Raw genomic sequence first — 17255 nt, forward strand, 5'->3', positions numbered from 1 at the left:
TCCCCACGTTTGAGAAATGACGTCCAAGTACTTGGGCAGATAAACTTCTAAGAAAGTGGTGAGGAAAACGTGCACAATGCTGGGAAGCACCACACCATGTCCCAGGAGACAGCCAGAGCACCCTGCAACTCCACAAATTCAGTCCTTTCCTCTGCATGTTCCTATTCCAGGCCACATCTTCTTCAGGATTGCAGAAACGTAGCTGTGCCTTAATTTATCGCTTTCTTTTTCAAATGCCGTCCTTCCTCCAAAGCCTCTGACTGTGAGGCCACAAGGAGGCCAAACAGCTCCTCCAGGCAAAGAGCAGCCTGCATCATAGGGAAGGACATGCACCCCAGCACTGCCCATTCTTCCTGAAGGAGCTGAAACCCAACGGACCACGGCCTAAGAAATTGTCTGTTTATGCTGTTTGCCCTGTGTTATTACAATGCTGAAGAGAGCAGCAGACTAGCTCTGATAAAATCCCAACTCAAATCTTTTCCACCAGCTCTTAAACTAATGGGAAAGACTGTCCCCCCCCATTTTGAACAAGTGTTAAAACTTGTCAGTGCACTAGGGCATGTACTGATTCTCCTATATCACTGGCATGAACATATTTACAAACTAAAATGCTACTCCAATTAAAGATGGGAGCACTAAGCTCTAAATCAGTATCAAAGTGATATTTTAGTACAAAATAAAATTTCACTACTGTTGAAAGAAACAAATTCCACTAGCACAGGTAATAGCAGTGTAACACCTATACACACAGCTGGTATCCATTTGGTCATTCCCAGAGGTGGAGATTAGGGAACATCAGCTCTGCAAACATAGATGGCCATAAAGCCATAAAGCAAAGCCAAGCTGACAAAGCTTTCTAAGTGGAGTTAGCTCAGGTCTCATTTCTTCCTGAGTTCACTTACAGCCTTCTCCTAAAAATAAACAGGTCCAAGGGGTTCCCAGGCCTAGTCCTGTTCATTTCTACAGGCTATTTATCACCTTTTATTTGATGTATCTAATTGAACAACCTACTGAGCTCTATAGTGTTCCTATATAAACCAGCCATGTCCCAATGTCTGGGGGAATTTTGTGTGTTATTTGTACAGCTTTCCAGTGTGTTTGCTCTCAGTTCATCCCTCAGAGAAGGGCTTTCTCAAAACTTGGGTTACACAGGTAGTATAGAAAGGATCCAAAGGGTCAGATAATTGTCCTTCTACATATACTCATTTCAACAAAGAAATTAAGGTGATATCAGGAGAAGATAAGGCTCTTTCACTATGAAAAGAATATACCAACCAACCACTAAGAAGTTTTTCAAATTGAATTTGACAAATTGAGCTGATGTCAGGAATGGGGCACAAAAGACCCAGAAACACAGGAGAATTCCACACCTGAAGTCACTTGATGCAGGGCAAGGAAGGAGACATAAAAACAGTATGGCTCCCTACTAACTGTCCCAGTAGATCCCCAGTAGTCCCAACTACACAACACTAAAAATAACAGTCTTCTCAGCCAAGACAAAACACACAGATACATATAATTCTCTTTAATGTCCTGCTCCTGATGCATTGCTGCCTAGGAATTATCCTACCTCTGGAGCTCCAATCCTATTCCGGCCTCCAGCACACTAATTCAAGAAATCTATGTCCATGGGTTTTGGAGTTTTCAGAGAAACCAACCATTAAAGTTGTTTTTCAGTTTAGCTATAATCTATAATCTGAAATAAATATTCCTATCTTTCTAGGAACATTTCCAAGGATAAAGCAGACTATAAAAAGTGCTTGCAAAGTTTGCACATTACTGCATGGACCTTCGAGAGGCTGCATCGTAAGTAGTTCAGATTTGGGGTTTTTTTTACCTTGTCAGGTTTTTGACTTCTCACGACACCACGTGAGAAGTATAACGGGGAATTACAGCTCACATTATGCTATTCCTCATGATAGTTCTAAAGTAGCTCCTCTACATCTGATTAGGGAAAAAAAGTGCAGCCTCAATAGGACAAAAATCACTCTGGATTTAAGCTATGCTTTAGTATATTTATGACCCCCCAGTCTCTAGTGGAGCAAGCAAGCACAAAGCTGACTCACGCTTGTCTTGCGTACACAGCAGTCATAGACAGATGCTGCAGAGAAGACAGTCACAGCACCCTGTTCACCTTGAGAAAATTCAGCACCAGAAAGCTAAGTGTGCTTGCTAATCGAGTGGGTTAGCAAATCCCAGCTGCTTCTTTTTCTTCTTTCTTTTTCTACTGTTCTAGATGCTTGGAATTAGGATACTGGCCCTATTCCTTCTCAGTGCAGCAGAAGGTAAGCATTTAGGGATTAGTATTTATATTGCCTTCCTATGTTGCTGTATTTTGTGAGGTATTATTTTACAACATGGTGCTTTAACAGTTACTGATTGAGGTTACATGGCTCACTGTCCCATACAAGAATGGTGAGATGAATGCATGTGCACGTTGTCCTTCCTCTTCTCCACTCTGGAAATTCTAATCTAGGAATAAGCAAGAAATGCTGATGTTTCCTATGTCAGAACAAAGCTATTGCTCTACCATGCCTAGGGAATTATTTCTTGTACTCTTCTTAGTGATGGAAATGGAGAAAAAGCCAGGGGCGGGGAGTGGAGGCAGTCTAATGAGGCTATAGTTTTATATTCAGCAGAAGACACTGGCTTGTGTAATGTGACTTCTTGTGTGCAGTCAGCTGTTCAGCACAGTCTCAATTTATTACTGATCATTTGCAATTCCTTGGCTTGGTGTTAGGAGAAACTCTTCAGTTGTCTTTGCTTTGGGAAAAGCAACATCTGGGGAAAGATACCCAAGGTATGAGAGAGGATACCACAGAGGAACTCCTCTGAAGACTTGGTTGATAAGCAAGAGGGCGGCTTCTTTCCTTACAGCAAACTGTAGCCTCTAAAGATCTAGGAGGGGGAAACTTCTGGTCTTTGCTTTCTGTTAAAAGGAATCAAGAGACCCCCAGAGAAGCGATGCTGTGAGTTCTGACTAACTGCTCCTCTTCTCTGCTCACTCGTGTATTATTGATCTGATCCTAATGCTACAGGTAAAGAAGTTTGCTATGAAAGGCTTGGATGCTTCACAGATGATGCGCCATGGTCTGGGACTATAGAAAGACCAGTCTATAAGTTACCCTGGAAACCAGAAAGTATAGACATTCACTTCCTCCTGTACACAAAAGAAAATCCTACTGACTTTCAAGTAAGAACTGTTGCAGTTTAAACATTAGTAAATCACATGTAAAAATCGTGAATAAACACAGGCTTCAGCTGTGTTCCTGAAAAGTGTTAAAAATTCCACTTTGTTCAAGAGACAACCTCTTCCAGCTCCTTGGCAGAGTCCCCATTGAGAAGTACCTGGAAACTGAGCATCTTTGGGTATTTTTTTCCACAGACAAAATGAAAACACTTGAAAAGTAAAGTCTTTTCTGCTCTAAGATATGTGTCAAAGCCTGTTTGAATGGAAATACAGACCTTAAGCCATAGTCATGTGAATGCTTGCAGATGAGTTTAACATTGCATAACTTTTAAACACCTATACAGATAACCATAGTTCAGGTCTTTGCAATTTTGAAAAACTATTTACAAAAAGCAGATTTAAAGGTTTATTAATTTATTATCTACATTAATTTAATATCTGCATTCCTGTAGGAAGTCTCTGCAGTTGATAAGTCAACAATTGAGAACTCCAATTTTAACACGAGCAGGATGACCAGATTTATAGTACATGGATTTATAGACAATGGAGAAGAACACTGGCTGTCAGACATGTGCAAGGTATGTACCACAGGAACATCCTGTCCCTCTGAGGTACCTTAGTTTGCATTTATAAACACAATCCTAAAAATTGTCTGATTTCCCTGTTTCTAACCAATTTTTCTCATGATATTTGAAGTGATAAGAAAGGGGAAAAAGGTGACATTTTCAAATTGTTATTAACTTAAATATGTAGCTTTGCACCTTGAGGAAAAGCATGAGGCAAAATCTATAAGGTTCTTCTCTTTATTGAAGTAAGTGACAACAGGATTTGACTCCATAAGTGTCCTTTTTCTTGGTAAAAACAACACAAACCCTGGATAAAGATACTGCTTAGGATCTAGGATGATTCCAGAAATAACTGCAGACTCAGAGCTGCTGAATCCTGTTTTCCCCAGAGAAGGAACAGGTTTCTAGATGTGGAAGTTTATCACAAAGGCTTGGGCTGCCGTGTGGCTGTTGGGGGCTGGGGGCTGTTTGGGCTGGCCATTATCAGGAGCAATAAGGCTGTAGAAATGATATCCAGAAGGGACCTCAAGGGGAGCATTTCAAACAAAGCTTTCAATCTAACACTTACTATGAACACTGAATGTAGTAAAGCACTCTGCTTTATTGATTTTTCTGCTAATTCCACGAATTATTTCTTAACCCTGTCCCCACACAAAGTGCAAATCCAGCTTGTGGTTTTCTCAAGTCCTTCAAACATGCTTATGTGGCAGCTGTAGCTAATGAAAGCTACTGGTCATACAGCACAGAGCAAAATCCCAGTTGGTGGCACTTGCATGATACGGTTTTCAAAAATCTATTAACATAACCACAATTTTTTAAAATTATGTGTTCCTATTTTACTTATGAGATCACTAACAGAAACAATGTGAAACTTAAATCAAGGCATTTCACACTTATTGCATCCCCATCACCTACTTTTCTTTGATACTAGGTAAAAAGAAAAGAGATTAAATTTATTTGTCACTTTCTCTTGAAAAAAAAAATCTATGTTGATTATCACTTTATGAAAATTCACAAATGATTGTTGGATTTGTTAGTTAATAATTTAATTACAGTATTAGAAACATAGTGATGTTTTCACACTTTTCTCTCTCCCCCTTTCCCCTCTTAAAATAGAGGGTTTTTGCTAGAACTTCACAGTCAACAAGATAGCTCATAATTTCCTTCAGATAGTACCTTGAATCCATTTGATCAATTTTCACAAGGATGTAGAGGCTTGAGATAAATCCTTAATTTTTTTCTCCATGATGGTGGCCTATGTTTTATCACAACAGTCCAATTTATTTATATTTAGGAAAAATTTGGTCTCAGTGAATCTTTTTAAAAAAGAGTGGAGCAAATGGGATTGTGAATACATCAACCCTCCTATGTGTATCTGTTACTTACTTTCCTTCCCATTAAGCAATAATCCTATCTGCACATTGATTTTTATTACTTCTAACATGGTCATAGACACTTCAATTGCCTTTTTTATCCTTTGCCAGTTTTAACTGGTTTTGGATGCTTTATAATGTCTGAACACAAAGCATAGAAGAATAACTATACATAAGCTTCTAAAGCAAAATACTTTTAGCCAAACAATCCAGCTCAGTGGAGGGCAGTAAAGCTTCTCATTCTGTGGCAGACAATAAGGCGTCTGCCTGCATATCTGTCTATCTATCTATCTATCTATCTATCTATCTATCTATATCCAAATAAAGTAATAAATTTGGAATGGATATTCAGGAACACCATCAGTCTATGCACCCTCTTATAAAAAGGCATTCTCTTTTTTAAAAATCTGTATCAGAAAAACACTGTTGATTTTTATAATCAAAAATGTAAGTTCCAATTCAATTTTAATTAAATAAGTATTTTTAAATCACTGAAGTGAATCAGTACATAAGTAAAGCTCTTAGTGTTACATACAAAGTTTGATTGAAAATAAAAATTAAAAGTAGCACTATTGATATTGTTTTCCCTTCTGTAAAAAATATTGCTATAGGCATTTGAAATGATTGTGGCCATTCCTACAGCACATCACCCTATTTCAGCATTGTGTGAGCACACACGCCACTGTGAGCAGGCACGACCACACCCACATGCTACAGGTTTGGTTCTTAAAAGGTTGTCATACAAGTTCACACAAAATATATGAGTTGAGCTGCAATAAGCAAAACGACTCGATTCCGTATTGTATTTACCATGGGTTTTACTCTTGTTTTATGAAACAGAGGATGCTTACTGTGGAAGATGTGAACTGCATCTGTGTGAACTGGAAGAGAGGTGCAAGATGTCAGTACACCCAGGCATCAAACAACATCCGTGTCGTAGGCGCCGAAATCGCTTATTTTGTAGACGTTCTTATGGTAAGAGTATTCTGTGTACAAAGCTATAGCTATAACACTGATTTGAAAGAAATACGGTACTGGAACTTCCATGAATGTGGATGTAGCCAGCAGAAAACAGTCTTCTGCTCCACGATCATTTCAGTTGTGCTGAAACCAGACCTTTTCTTAAAAGAACTGTTCTAGACAACCTTGGGATAGGAATTTCAACAAGATATTCCCACAGTACAGCCAGGCAGAAATAATGGACACGGCAAACTGCTTCTTTATGGAGACAGAACCTACCAAAACCTACTAAAGAGCTCGTAAGAATGCCAGAAAATAAGCTGCCAGTCAGCAGAGGCTGGAGGACAACTACTCTCAGGGAGCAACAGTGGCTGGGGACAAGCAGGACCCACCAGGGAAAGTCACGGCCGACAGTACCCAACTCTGCAGGAGGTGCCCCATGCCCACTTTTGTAGGCAGCTTCACATGGGAAGTGATGCTTGGTTTGAAGCCTTCTTTTAATCTAATTGCTTTCAACACATATTTCCCACAAAATAACTATAAATTACTAAAAACAGAGAGCATGCTGGGTCTAGGAGTGCTCTGACCCATGTCTCACTCTCTACATCTGCATTGCAGCTCCTGAGTTACTGTCCAAAAAGGCTGAGGGTATCTCTCCTCTCATGTTCTCCCCCAGCTGCATGTGGTGCCCAACCTCTCAGGTGCAACTCAGAGTTCCTGCCTGGCTGACTCTCGTAAGCCAGATAAGCATTCTGTGAATCTTAACAGGCCCAGAATGTGACACAGGTACAGTGCCTCTCAGAACAGAACTGTCTGGAGCTGTAACAGCCTCCAAAGGCAGGGAGCACCTGAATAAGGAGTTTTGAAAAATCTATGTATTGAACATAAGTAACTATACAGGCAAACAGATGCTGAAATCCTATAAGAGTTCCTTATAGGAGAGGAGTCAGTGGTCCAATTAGAACTAGTTTTTCAACCCCTTTTTAGTCTTCCCTATTGCTGATGAAAAGAGATGTAGCAATTTTTCTTTGTTGTTGTTTTCCCAGGATGAATACGGATACTCTCCGGCTGATGTCCACATAATCGGGCACAGCCTTGGAGCACATGCTGCTGGTGAGGCTGGCAGGAGGAGGCCAGGGATTGGAAGAATAACTGGTAAGTCAGTGACTTCAGCCACCAAACAAAACGTTGCTGCTCATTTCCTCTTCTGGTTTTATCCATGGGCTGCAGGATAGTCAAGGTAATTTGAGTATTACAGAACTCAGCCTCTTATGGTACACCAAGGAGCCATGCCCCGATAAGCATGGGAAAACAGTCAGCATGATGATTATTTTGCTTGCACATGTGTTACACAGCAAAGGAAATTTTCTAACATGTTCAGCCCTTCCAGAGGTAAAGCTATGGGTTTGATCTCCTTATTCATCACACGGGCAGCACCAAGAGCGTTGTGCATTAAGCAGAGTGACCTTTCATGCATAAAAGACAATTTTGGATATTATTAACACAACCCTTTTCAATTGGTTACTTTTCCTCAGGGATTTCAGGCTTGGTGAACCTTGGACTAATAGTCTACAAAAGTCAGTTTAAAAGCAAACCCTAATGTGTTGCCCAGGGACAAGAAGAGATGCAACTATAAGTTGGCAAAAACTGTGTAATTTGCAAGACTTTACAAGCTCCTGAAATTGCTGCAGTAATGTGGGAAGCAAATCAATTCTATTTTCTGCTAGGCTCAAAAGCCAAGATCGTCATTTCAAAACAAGATGTTTTTCCCAAAATCTGACTGGAGCCAGAAGTAGGCAGGCAGGTTTCAACACCTTCAAACACACGGGGTGCTATCAGCTGAAATTCCTCTTTGAGTACTCTCAAGCAAGGTGGGCTAGAAACCACATGAGTTATATGGGATGCAGACACAGCAACCTCAGTCTGAACATTATTAAAGGGAAGTTCAATTAAATTTAAAAAAAAAAAAGTTATTTCCAAGGGTTGGGATTCAATATTGGTGTAAATATATAAATTAGTAAAATTTAATAGGTTTCACAAAAGTAACCTCTTTGACTTCCTGGAAGAAAAGCCACTTGGTAAGAGAAAGCACACATCATCATTTAATTAATGCCTATATTACCTAGTATGAGGAACCCAAGGCAACTGTATATTGATAGTCATTATATATAATCAATCAGTGTTATGTGAAATGATTCTACATCTACTTCTCTTTATCTATACATAATGCTAGTCATTTTCATTCAGGACTGGACCCTGCTCAACCTTATTTTCAAGGCACTCCAACTGAAGTCAGACTGGATAAATCTGATGCAGACTTTGTTGACATTATCCATACAGACTCAGCTCCCACAATCCCCAACTTAGGTGAGTATTCATATCTACTGTATTAATACTGAATTATTTATGCCCTATGGCACTTAAGTAGTCAATTGTTCATCAAGACTCTGTTGTGCTGTCACAGACACAGAACGAATACACCATACTGGTCACTAACAGCTCCTAAAACACCATGCACAGACAAACTTGAAGCCAGCAGCTACAGGTATGAGACAATGTTAATTTAAAGCATGCTTACCAATGTTTTAAATGCTTCAGGTTTTGGCATAAGACCAGCAATAGGACATATTGACTTTTATCCAAATGGAGGAGAGGAAATGCCAGGGTGTGGGAAGAACGCTGTCTCACAGATTGTAGATCTCGATGGCATTTGGGAAGGTACGTATGTTGATTCCATTATAAATTCATGGGTATGTCACCTGTCACGGTGTAGCCACTTTCTCTAATTCAGGTGTTTTGCATTAGCTCTTGGTGTGTCCACCAGCAATGGCAGCTGCAGAGCACAGCAAAACTATTAATAGGCTCAAAACACCCAATTTTTCAGAGCTCATTAAAAAATAAACAAGACAAAGGGTTTGCCTTTGCAAAATATGTCTCCTCTAAAGTATCTAATAGCAGAAACAAAAGTTACTGGAACTGTGCCAAGAAATTTAGAAGGGCCTGTAGCACACATTGCACTTTGTGTCTAGTTGCTCAGCAGCAGCACTGATGGAGCAGGGCAAGGATGTTCACAGCTGCTCCTGTTAGTGTATCTTCAGCTGAAATTCTTCTTCTGAGATAGAACAATTAATGTAACTCTTTTTTAAGTTACTGATTACAATCCGAGTTGCCCTGATGTTATCGCGTCTACTTTTAGCCAGCTAAAAAAAGATTGGCACATAGCTGCTCAATTACACTGTTCTTTGTTGTTTTATATGGCTCTAATAAAATCTCTGAGTATTACAAAATTTCTGTCTATCTACTTAAATTGTACATTATGTTAAAAAAAAAAAAACAACAAAAAAAACCCCAGAGGATTTCTGCTGTGGAGATTTTTCAGTATATTATCTAAGGTCTTTCTTATACTACTGCAAACACCTTAAACTCTGGGAATCCATGAACTGATTTGTGATAACTAGCCTTTTACTCCATCTTTTATTAAATGCAGCTGGAGGCATTACTTTTTCTTTCTCCTTTTTTTTTTTTTTGGATAGAGTAAACTTGTTATTAATAGTGGGGAATTAAAGCACAAAGAAATAACTGCACTGTATATGATCTTTTTAACCTAAAGATAGGAAAGTAAAGGCAACACAAAGAAAAATAATATATTCATTATTTTAATCTAAGAGTCTCCTTTCTTACGCACCCCCAAATAATAATTTTGTTTTGAAGTCCTCAGCTGAGGCAAATCAGCATTGCCTTAGGAAGTTCACTGTTAAATACTTTTCATTTGGTTTTCTTTTGTTATGGTAATGCAACTGTTGCCTCATGCAGTTCTCATTTCTATTTAAACTCGGTCAGATTGCACAAATGAGTGGGTTTTGGGGGGCAGGGGCTGCACTGAGCTGCACAGTCTCCACAAAGCATTTCAAGTTTGCATTTTATACCTGTTGAGTCAGTGACATTCCTTAGGGCATCAATTCCCCAAAAGTAAGTTAGTTTCCAACTTTATGTTTGATGCTCCAAGAACTGTGTTAAGGCTTTTGAGCAGGAGTGATGCATCCCAATCACAGGGCAAGGGCTGTGCTGATCTCTTTCCTAGAAGGGTAACAGAAAGGAAGAACTAACCTGGAAGCATCTCTTCACAGGAACCCGGGACTTTGTGGCTTGCAATCATTTGCGGAGTTACAAGTATTACTTGGACAGCATCATCTACCCTAATGGCTTTTTAGGCTATCCTTGTGCTTCATATGATCTTTTTCAATCAGTAAGTATGTCTCAGAACTTCATGATGCACCTTATTGAAAATAGTGGCTCTTATCTGTGCATCTGAAATTCAATGTATTTATGCTAGCTTGCATCCAATGAATGTATCTGTAAGAGGAGTAGGTGTCAGACATCCAAAAGTATTACAGCTTGTGCAGATGACACAGGTGAAAGTAGGAGAAGACAGTAGCAGAACAGGGGCATATCTAGTTTGGTGCTGGTGTGGCAGCCCTGAAGTACTACTGGAGCCTGTGTGGCTTCCCCAGGCCTGCTCCTCTGCATTGAACTGGGGAAGAGGCAAAGAGAACAGGCTGTCCCTGTAATGGCCAAATGTATTTATCAAGAGCAAGGACTGTGATCCCATACTGTAGCAGGCAAGCTTTCAAACACAGCTTAGGTTTCTTGGGTTTAGAACAAGAAGTAAAATAATATGTGATAACCTGTAGTCCTTTGGTGACTGAAGATGGCTCCAGGGACAAAGCAATGCTTTATGGACCAAGGTCAGGAAGCCCTTCCCTGTCCCAGACTGGGAGACAAAGAATTACAGTCTAAGAGCAGCAGGAAGGTGACAGGCTCATCATACCCTACAAGCAGCACAGACAGAGGTATAAACTTGCACAGCGCTTAGATCAACCTTTACACATTCTAGCGGGTAATAGAGATCACACTTCTCAGATTGCTTTGGGAGAAGGTGACTACCTGCTTCTGTCACCATACTAGAAAGCTGCTTTCATGATAAAAGCAAGGTTTGTTTTCAAGACAAAGCCTCCCTTGACCCAACCTGAAGCTATAAGGAGACATCCTTCTTTCTCATCAGTTGCTGGGAAGGACACCTCTCTTCCCTGCTCCAGTTCAAGACTACTCAAGATTGGCACTGATGTGGTTGGATTGAACTAAATGGCCCAAGAAGCAGCACAGAGCCCTGAAAAATCAGAGCCTCTGAGAAAGCTGGCTAGCTCCCATGATCCTTCTCAAGTCATAGAAAGGGTTACTTGAAATCTGTTGCTGTGATACAGGGCCAGTTAGGTGGGTATATTAAAAATATGTCCTGCGACTAATTTTTTGTTCTTGGCTGGCTGGATAATGTTATTAATAGATATATTTGTTTTCACTAGGGAAAATGTTTTCCATGCCCAGAAGAAGGATGCCCAAATATGGGTCACTATGCAGATAAATTCAAAGGGAAAATTACAGAGGACTTTCTCAAATTTTACCTGAATACTGGAGAGGCCAGGGATTTTCCTCGTGAGTTTTGATTCCTTCCATTGCTACCTACTCCTTGTAAAAAAAATTTTAATTTTCCTGCTTTACAATCAATTTTAACAGATGAACAGGTCTCAACATAGTGCAAGGGCTGTTCAGTTCTTCATGCTTTTTCCTGTTTTGCTCCAACACTACTGCCCAGTTTGGAGCCCTCCAGTACAAGAAAGCTGTTAGCAAACTACAGAGTCTAGTGAAGATCACTGACATGTTTAGTGGATTGCACTACAAGGTGCAAGGAGAGGAAAGGATAGGCAATGCACGCAAGTTGCAGCAAGGGAATTTCTTATTAAGTAGTATGAAAATCACAGTCACAATGACAATGGCTAAAGGCGGGAAGAGGGGTCCAGAGAAGCTGGGAAATCTCTACCTTTTAGATGTTCAAAACTCCATTTGACAAAGGCCAAGAGCAAGCCAATCACAGCTGGCCTGGTTTCAGAACTGGATGGACCAAATGAACCTCATTTACAACCTTAGTTATCCTAAATGTCAGCTCTCAAAACACAGTTCTTCCTTCACCTTTGTAAACACAAATCACAATCTTCTCAAGCTGCTTTTGCTTATTGCACACTGAAAGAAATCACCCGCCCAAAAAATTATTTTCCTTTAGCTTCAGGATTCTTTTACTGCTTAGATTCTGTATTGATTCCTAACATGGCCTTCTTTCCAACGTCACTGTGTATGAAATCCTTAAAAATGCTGAAATCTATATTGTATTTACTATGGTAGGGACCAGTTTTCTCTTTTTTCTTTTCCAGAAAGTAACACAAATGTCTACCATTTCTGATGTTGATCTCATTAGGACATAATGACATACCTGACTCATTGGTGTTTTGTATCTTCTGCTTTCAACTACTGTGTACAGACAGGAAAAAATAGACAAAATGCCAGCATTTGATATTTTAGAGACTGTTTCTCCCTGGGTACAGCCTAACTTACTGTATTTCTTCTGTATAGTTTGGAGGTACAAAGTAACTGTGACCCTCTCTGGAAAGAGTAAAGTAAATGGATATGTAAATGTTGCCCTGTATGGCAGTGATGGGAACACAAAGCAGCACCAGGTCACCAAGTAAGTTAATTGTTCAACAGAAAAGAAACTTCTCTTCTAGAATATTTAATCCATATTTTTAATTAATAATTCTGTTTAAATTGATCTTTTTTTAGTGATCAAATTCTATCACTGATGTAAATGTAGCAATAGTTCACTCACTCTGGGTTTACACTTGAAGGGAAAAGGTTAAAATGCAGGATTTTAAAATGCCAGAATTTGGTGTTGCTTGCTTGCTGTTCCACGAAGGACTTGCTGGACCTGCAATAGGAGAGTTCTGATCTTTTTGTCTTTCACAGGCTTGTAAAATGTTGCCACAGTTGCTTTCAGCTAAAGTTACCTTATGATTTACTATACAAAAAAATCTACTTTTTGTTGCTCATATCTTTCCTGCTTACACTGAAGCTGCTTCCTTGCCTCTTGTGGTTTTTGTTTATTTGCATTTTTCTTGTTTGCTTCAACTAAAATATTTGAAATTATGAAAAATACGGAGAAGGCATTTTGATGTGAGGTTTGGGTTTAATTCTTTGCTTTTTTTACTTATAACTATGCCACTTCCACTTTTCCAAGGACTTCACATCCTCATGCCAGCAGAAGGTGTGTGCTATGAGCTGATCCCAGTTCACATGCATCTGTGCATTCACCTGAGATGAATCTGGCAGACCTGGCAGTATGGGATGCACTCCAGCCCTCTCTAGCTTTGTAGGACCTGTTTCAATACAGTTGCTGGATGTGAAGTTCTTTTCTTCTCCAGCAAAACTTGCTGTATCCTACCAGGCACCACTGTGGATCCAACAGAGGAACAAAAAGGCAGACGGATTTTGTCCTGTCTCTCATTACTTCCACTACCATAAGTCTTTTAATATGGAGGGGAGTAAACATTCTCCTCTGCAGGCAGATGCAGGAGTGAGTACAAAGCTAGGGGGAGGAATGAAAGTCCCGTCTTTCTCATGAAGCTTGATAAAACTATAGAGGTTTCTTCTGGGTGATTCATTCAAATGTCTGCTGACAGGGGTAAATTTAAGAAAATAGAGTGTGGGTCTGAGAGACAGCAAAGAAAAGGATTGGAGAAGTATTGGCTAATGTTCAGTGAGATGCAGTAGCTGAAGCCTTCACCAGTCTCAAACTGCTGTCATTTAGAATTTGCTCTGTTGGTGCGATATGAAGCAAGTAGTCAGATTATAAACCAGGGATACCAGGAAGACATGGCCATGTTACTTGGCCACAGTGTGGGAATCTCTGCTAGACAGCCAGGCTGAGCAGCTAGTAGATAAACCTTCTGCCCATCCAAAACAAACCCAACATCTGTATCATATAAATTAACTAACATTAAATGAAAATTTCATCTATATGCAAAAAAATCCCTTCCCTACATAAGCAACAGGGAGCAAACTCTACCACCTCCACAGGGATTATCCTCTAACTGAGTCCTCACTGTGAGGTGTGACTGCAGCATATCAGGCCTACCTGCCTCTGAAAAACACTGATTTGGGATGAATTAAGTTGGAAAATTGGCAGTAATGTTGTTACCATATTATATGATAAATATTGTCTCTCTGTTAATTCTCTACTCATTTGATACCACAGCCAGGCCAATGAGAGGACTGGTAATTAACAGTAGATGCTGGCATGCCTCACATCCATAAAATGTTGTTTTTCACAGGGGAACTCTCAAACCAGACAACACTTACACAGCCTACATCGATGCAGAAGTTAATGTTGGAAAAGTTACAAAGGTTAAATTTCTTTGGAACAACAACTGGATTAATCCAACTTTGCCTAAATTAGGAGCTTCAACTATCACAGTAGAATCTGGACAAAATGGAACACAGTAAGTATATCCATTGGGAAAATCTTGAAAGTTACTTGAGAAGATAGGTGACAAAATTGTGAGTGGATTGAAAGCCTTTTCACAACTAAAGCTATTCAAAGCATTAAAAGAAAAAGACCCTCAAGAAAACCTTTTATTTCCTTCTTTTCAAGACACTGTTGATCCATAGTTTGATTCACTACTACTTCAAGTCTTGACCTTAAATAACTCGAAAGAAAAACTTAAAATCTTTCCAGGCTTTAGAAGAGCAAGTTTCCTGTATAACTCTTTGGGTGAGAAAAATTAGTGCTGGCTGGATTGTCAGCATCACTCTTGCCAAGCTCCACAAGAACTGCTTGTTTTTGTGTCAGATTCACAGTCAGCTGGGACCAGCAGAAGTATTCCATTGATATGGATGATCCTTGAGGTCATGATTGACAAAAGAGGATGGTGACAATAAGCCTTCCAATGAGGACTAGTACTTAGAGCCTGCACTTAAAGCCTCTCTATAAAATTGAAGTAAATAGGCTAAAAGCGATTGCTCTAGACTTCATGGAATATGGCTTGATGTTCAGATTACAGAGGTAGGATTAACTAATCCATTTTTTTCCTGGACTTTTAGTAATTAAGTCCCTCATTTGCTTATTTTATTTTATCCACCCCATGAATTGGTATCTAGAACAGGAGGTACAGTGTAAGTTTTAGATCCATATACAAATGCACAGTTAAAATTCCATCACTTAAAAGACAACATGGGAGATGAAAACAATTTCAAGCAAAGGGAAGTGATTACGGCACCACTTTAACTTACCTTAAAGCAGAGATTCTAGGTCCAGTTTAGTCTCTGTTCACCACACCAAAGCACATCACTGATGAAGTGTATTCCTGTAGATAGGAACTCACTTTTCTACTGACTCATGGCCTCTGTACAAGTAGTTGTGGTCATCTACATAGTGATGGTAGCACAAAATCTGGAAAAGAAAAAGAAACTAAAATTAAAGGAAGGCAGGCAGTAAAGTAGAATGGACACAGTCTATCAGTGCTTTCCCCAGCAGTAATATTTCAAACTTAGATGCTCAACATTTGTTCTGTCCATTCGTGTCACATGACAAATCAGGCTGACTTACATTAAAACAAATCCACTTGTATAATCTCAAGAAATGTTGACAACTCAAGGTGCTTGCATTTATTTCTTCTTCAGATACCATTTCTGTGGGTCCGAGAGCGTGAGAGAAGATGTTCTGCAAACTCTTACTTCTTGCTAACAGCACATAACCTTGCTATCAATAAAAGCTACTCATGCAGAAAACACTGGAGTCTGCAGTCGTATACTGATGATATGTGGGGGTAATTTTGTTTGTTTGGGGGTTTTTATTTGTTTGTTTTGGCTTTGGGGGTTTTTTGGTTGCTGTTGGTTGTTTGGGGGTTTTTTGTTGTTGTTTTGTTTGTCTGTTTGGGTTTTTTGGTTGTTTTGTTTTGGTTTGGGGTTTTTTTTGCTAGTTTGGGAGGCAGAGGTTAAGTCTATGGATATCTCTCTATAGATAGAATTTTTTTAATAGCTTTAGGAGAGAATGAGCCAAAACCAGTTGTGTTCCCCTGCTTTCAGCCTGTTTTGAAATAATTTCAAACCAGAGGAGGAAAGGGGGCAGGTGACAGAATCTGGATAGTGGCTCCTGGGCAGTACCAAAAGAAAGCAGATCTGCTTTGTGAGTAGGAGGAGTGGATTAAGGAATCTGATATTCTTAGTCAAACTGAAGGCTAAGCCCAGAATTAGCACGAGATAAAGATGAAAGAGAGATAGGAGGGGACGGTGAGAGGTTACAAAATGAGGACAGAAGTTTAAGTTTAATTACCTGTTAGAGATGGAATAGTCAACTTGATGGAGAATTGCGAATGTGTTTTGGGGTGTTAATGCTGAACTGAGCTCATACCATGCCCCATCCCTGGAAGTGTTCAACACCAGGCTGGATGAGGCTTTGAGCAACCTTTCCTAGTGAAAGGTGTCCCTGCCCATGGCAGGTGGGCTGGAACTAGGTGGTCTTTAAGGAGCCTTCCAAACCAAGCTATTCTAGGATTTCTATGACCTAAACAGAATTATTTTGAGAAATCTGCACAGAAAATTTCAAATGTTAGTGAAGTTTCACTGAAATGCTTATAATCATAACATTCTCCAAAGTATCCTGAAATCCCTTATGCTGGGCCTCAGCCTTGAACAAAACTGCTGGATGATGGGATCGAAAGAGGTAATGCAATGAGAGGATCGGTTCTTTCCATGCTTTCTGATGAACACATTCAGCTAAAGTGTGGAGAGTTCACGAATTCATTTCTGACCCTGTGTAATCCTGTCTCAGCTCCTTCAGCCTGCTGCTGGAGAAGCCAGCTGGACTGCCTCTGCTGACAGAAGTAGTCCATCCTCACAGAAAAAATCCCACAGAACTGATGGAGATCTACCACTACACAGACCTAACAGTCCTGGGGACCTTTCCTGCAGTTTCTTCTCAGGTTCCCCAGACTGGGGCGCTCTGGTCTTTCTGCCTTTCTGATCCTCCCCCATAATATCTTTTCCTGAAGGACATCAACCTCCCAGCAAGGCTTTAGATTCCCTGTGCAGTGGTGGAGGTTGAAACCAATTTATTCTGTCTTAGAGCACTACTCTTTTAATATAGAAAAAAAATAGTGTTTCTTTTTTATTCAGTGCATTCTGCCAGCTCTTGAAGGGAGATGAGGGCTGTAAAGAATAGAAAAGGGACCATCATCAGCATTGAAGATTAGCTACCTGTGGGCATGCTCTGAGCTGGACTAA

The 17255-nt window shown here is 39.9% G+C and overlaps 1 protein-coding gene across 1 annotated transcript; it reads left to right on the forward strand.

Annotated features, from left to right (window-relative positions):
• Positions 1–1702: 1702 nt before the first annotated feature.
• On the forward strand, positions 1703–15763 carry LOC127477230 (pancreatic triacylglycerol lipase-like). Its single transcript, XM_051801263.1, has 13 exons — positions 1703–1806; positions 2237–2285; positions 3039–3193; positions 3643–3768; positions 5970–6104; positions 7136–7244; positions 8337–8456; positions 8688–8807; positions 10217–10335; positions 11450–11579; positions 12552–12663; positions 14306–14473; positions 15654–15763. Exons 2-13 carry the CDS (start codon positions 2237–2239, stop codon positions 15715–15717), a joined length of 1407 nt encoding a protein of 468 aa, XP_051657223.1. The 5' UTR covers positions 1703–1806; the 3' UTR covers positions 15718–15763.
• The last annotated feature ends 1492 nt before the right edge of the window (positions 15764–17255 follow it).

Source organism: Manacus candei, unplaced genomic scaffold (assembly GCF_025592945.1).
Source record: "Manacus candei isolate 608988 ecotype Guabito, Panama unplaced genomic scaffold, ASM2559294v1 h1tg000050l, whole genome shotgun sequence".
NCBI lineage: Eukaryota > Metazoa > Chordata > Aves > Passeriformes > Pipridae > Manacus > Manacus candei.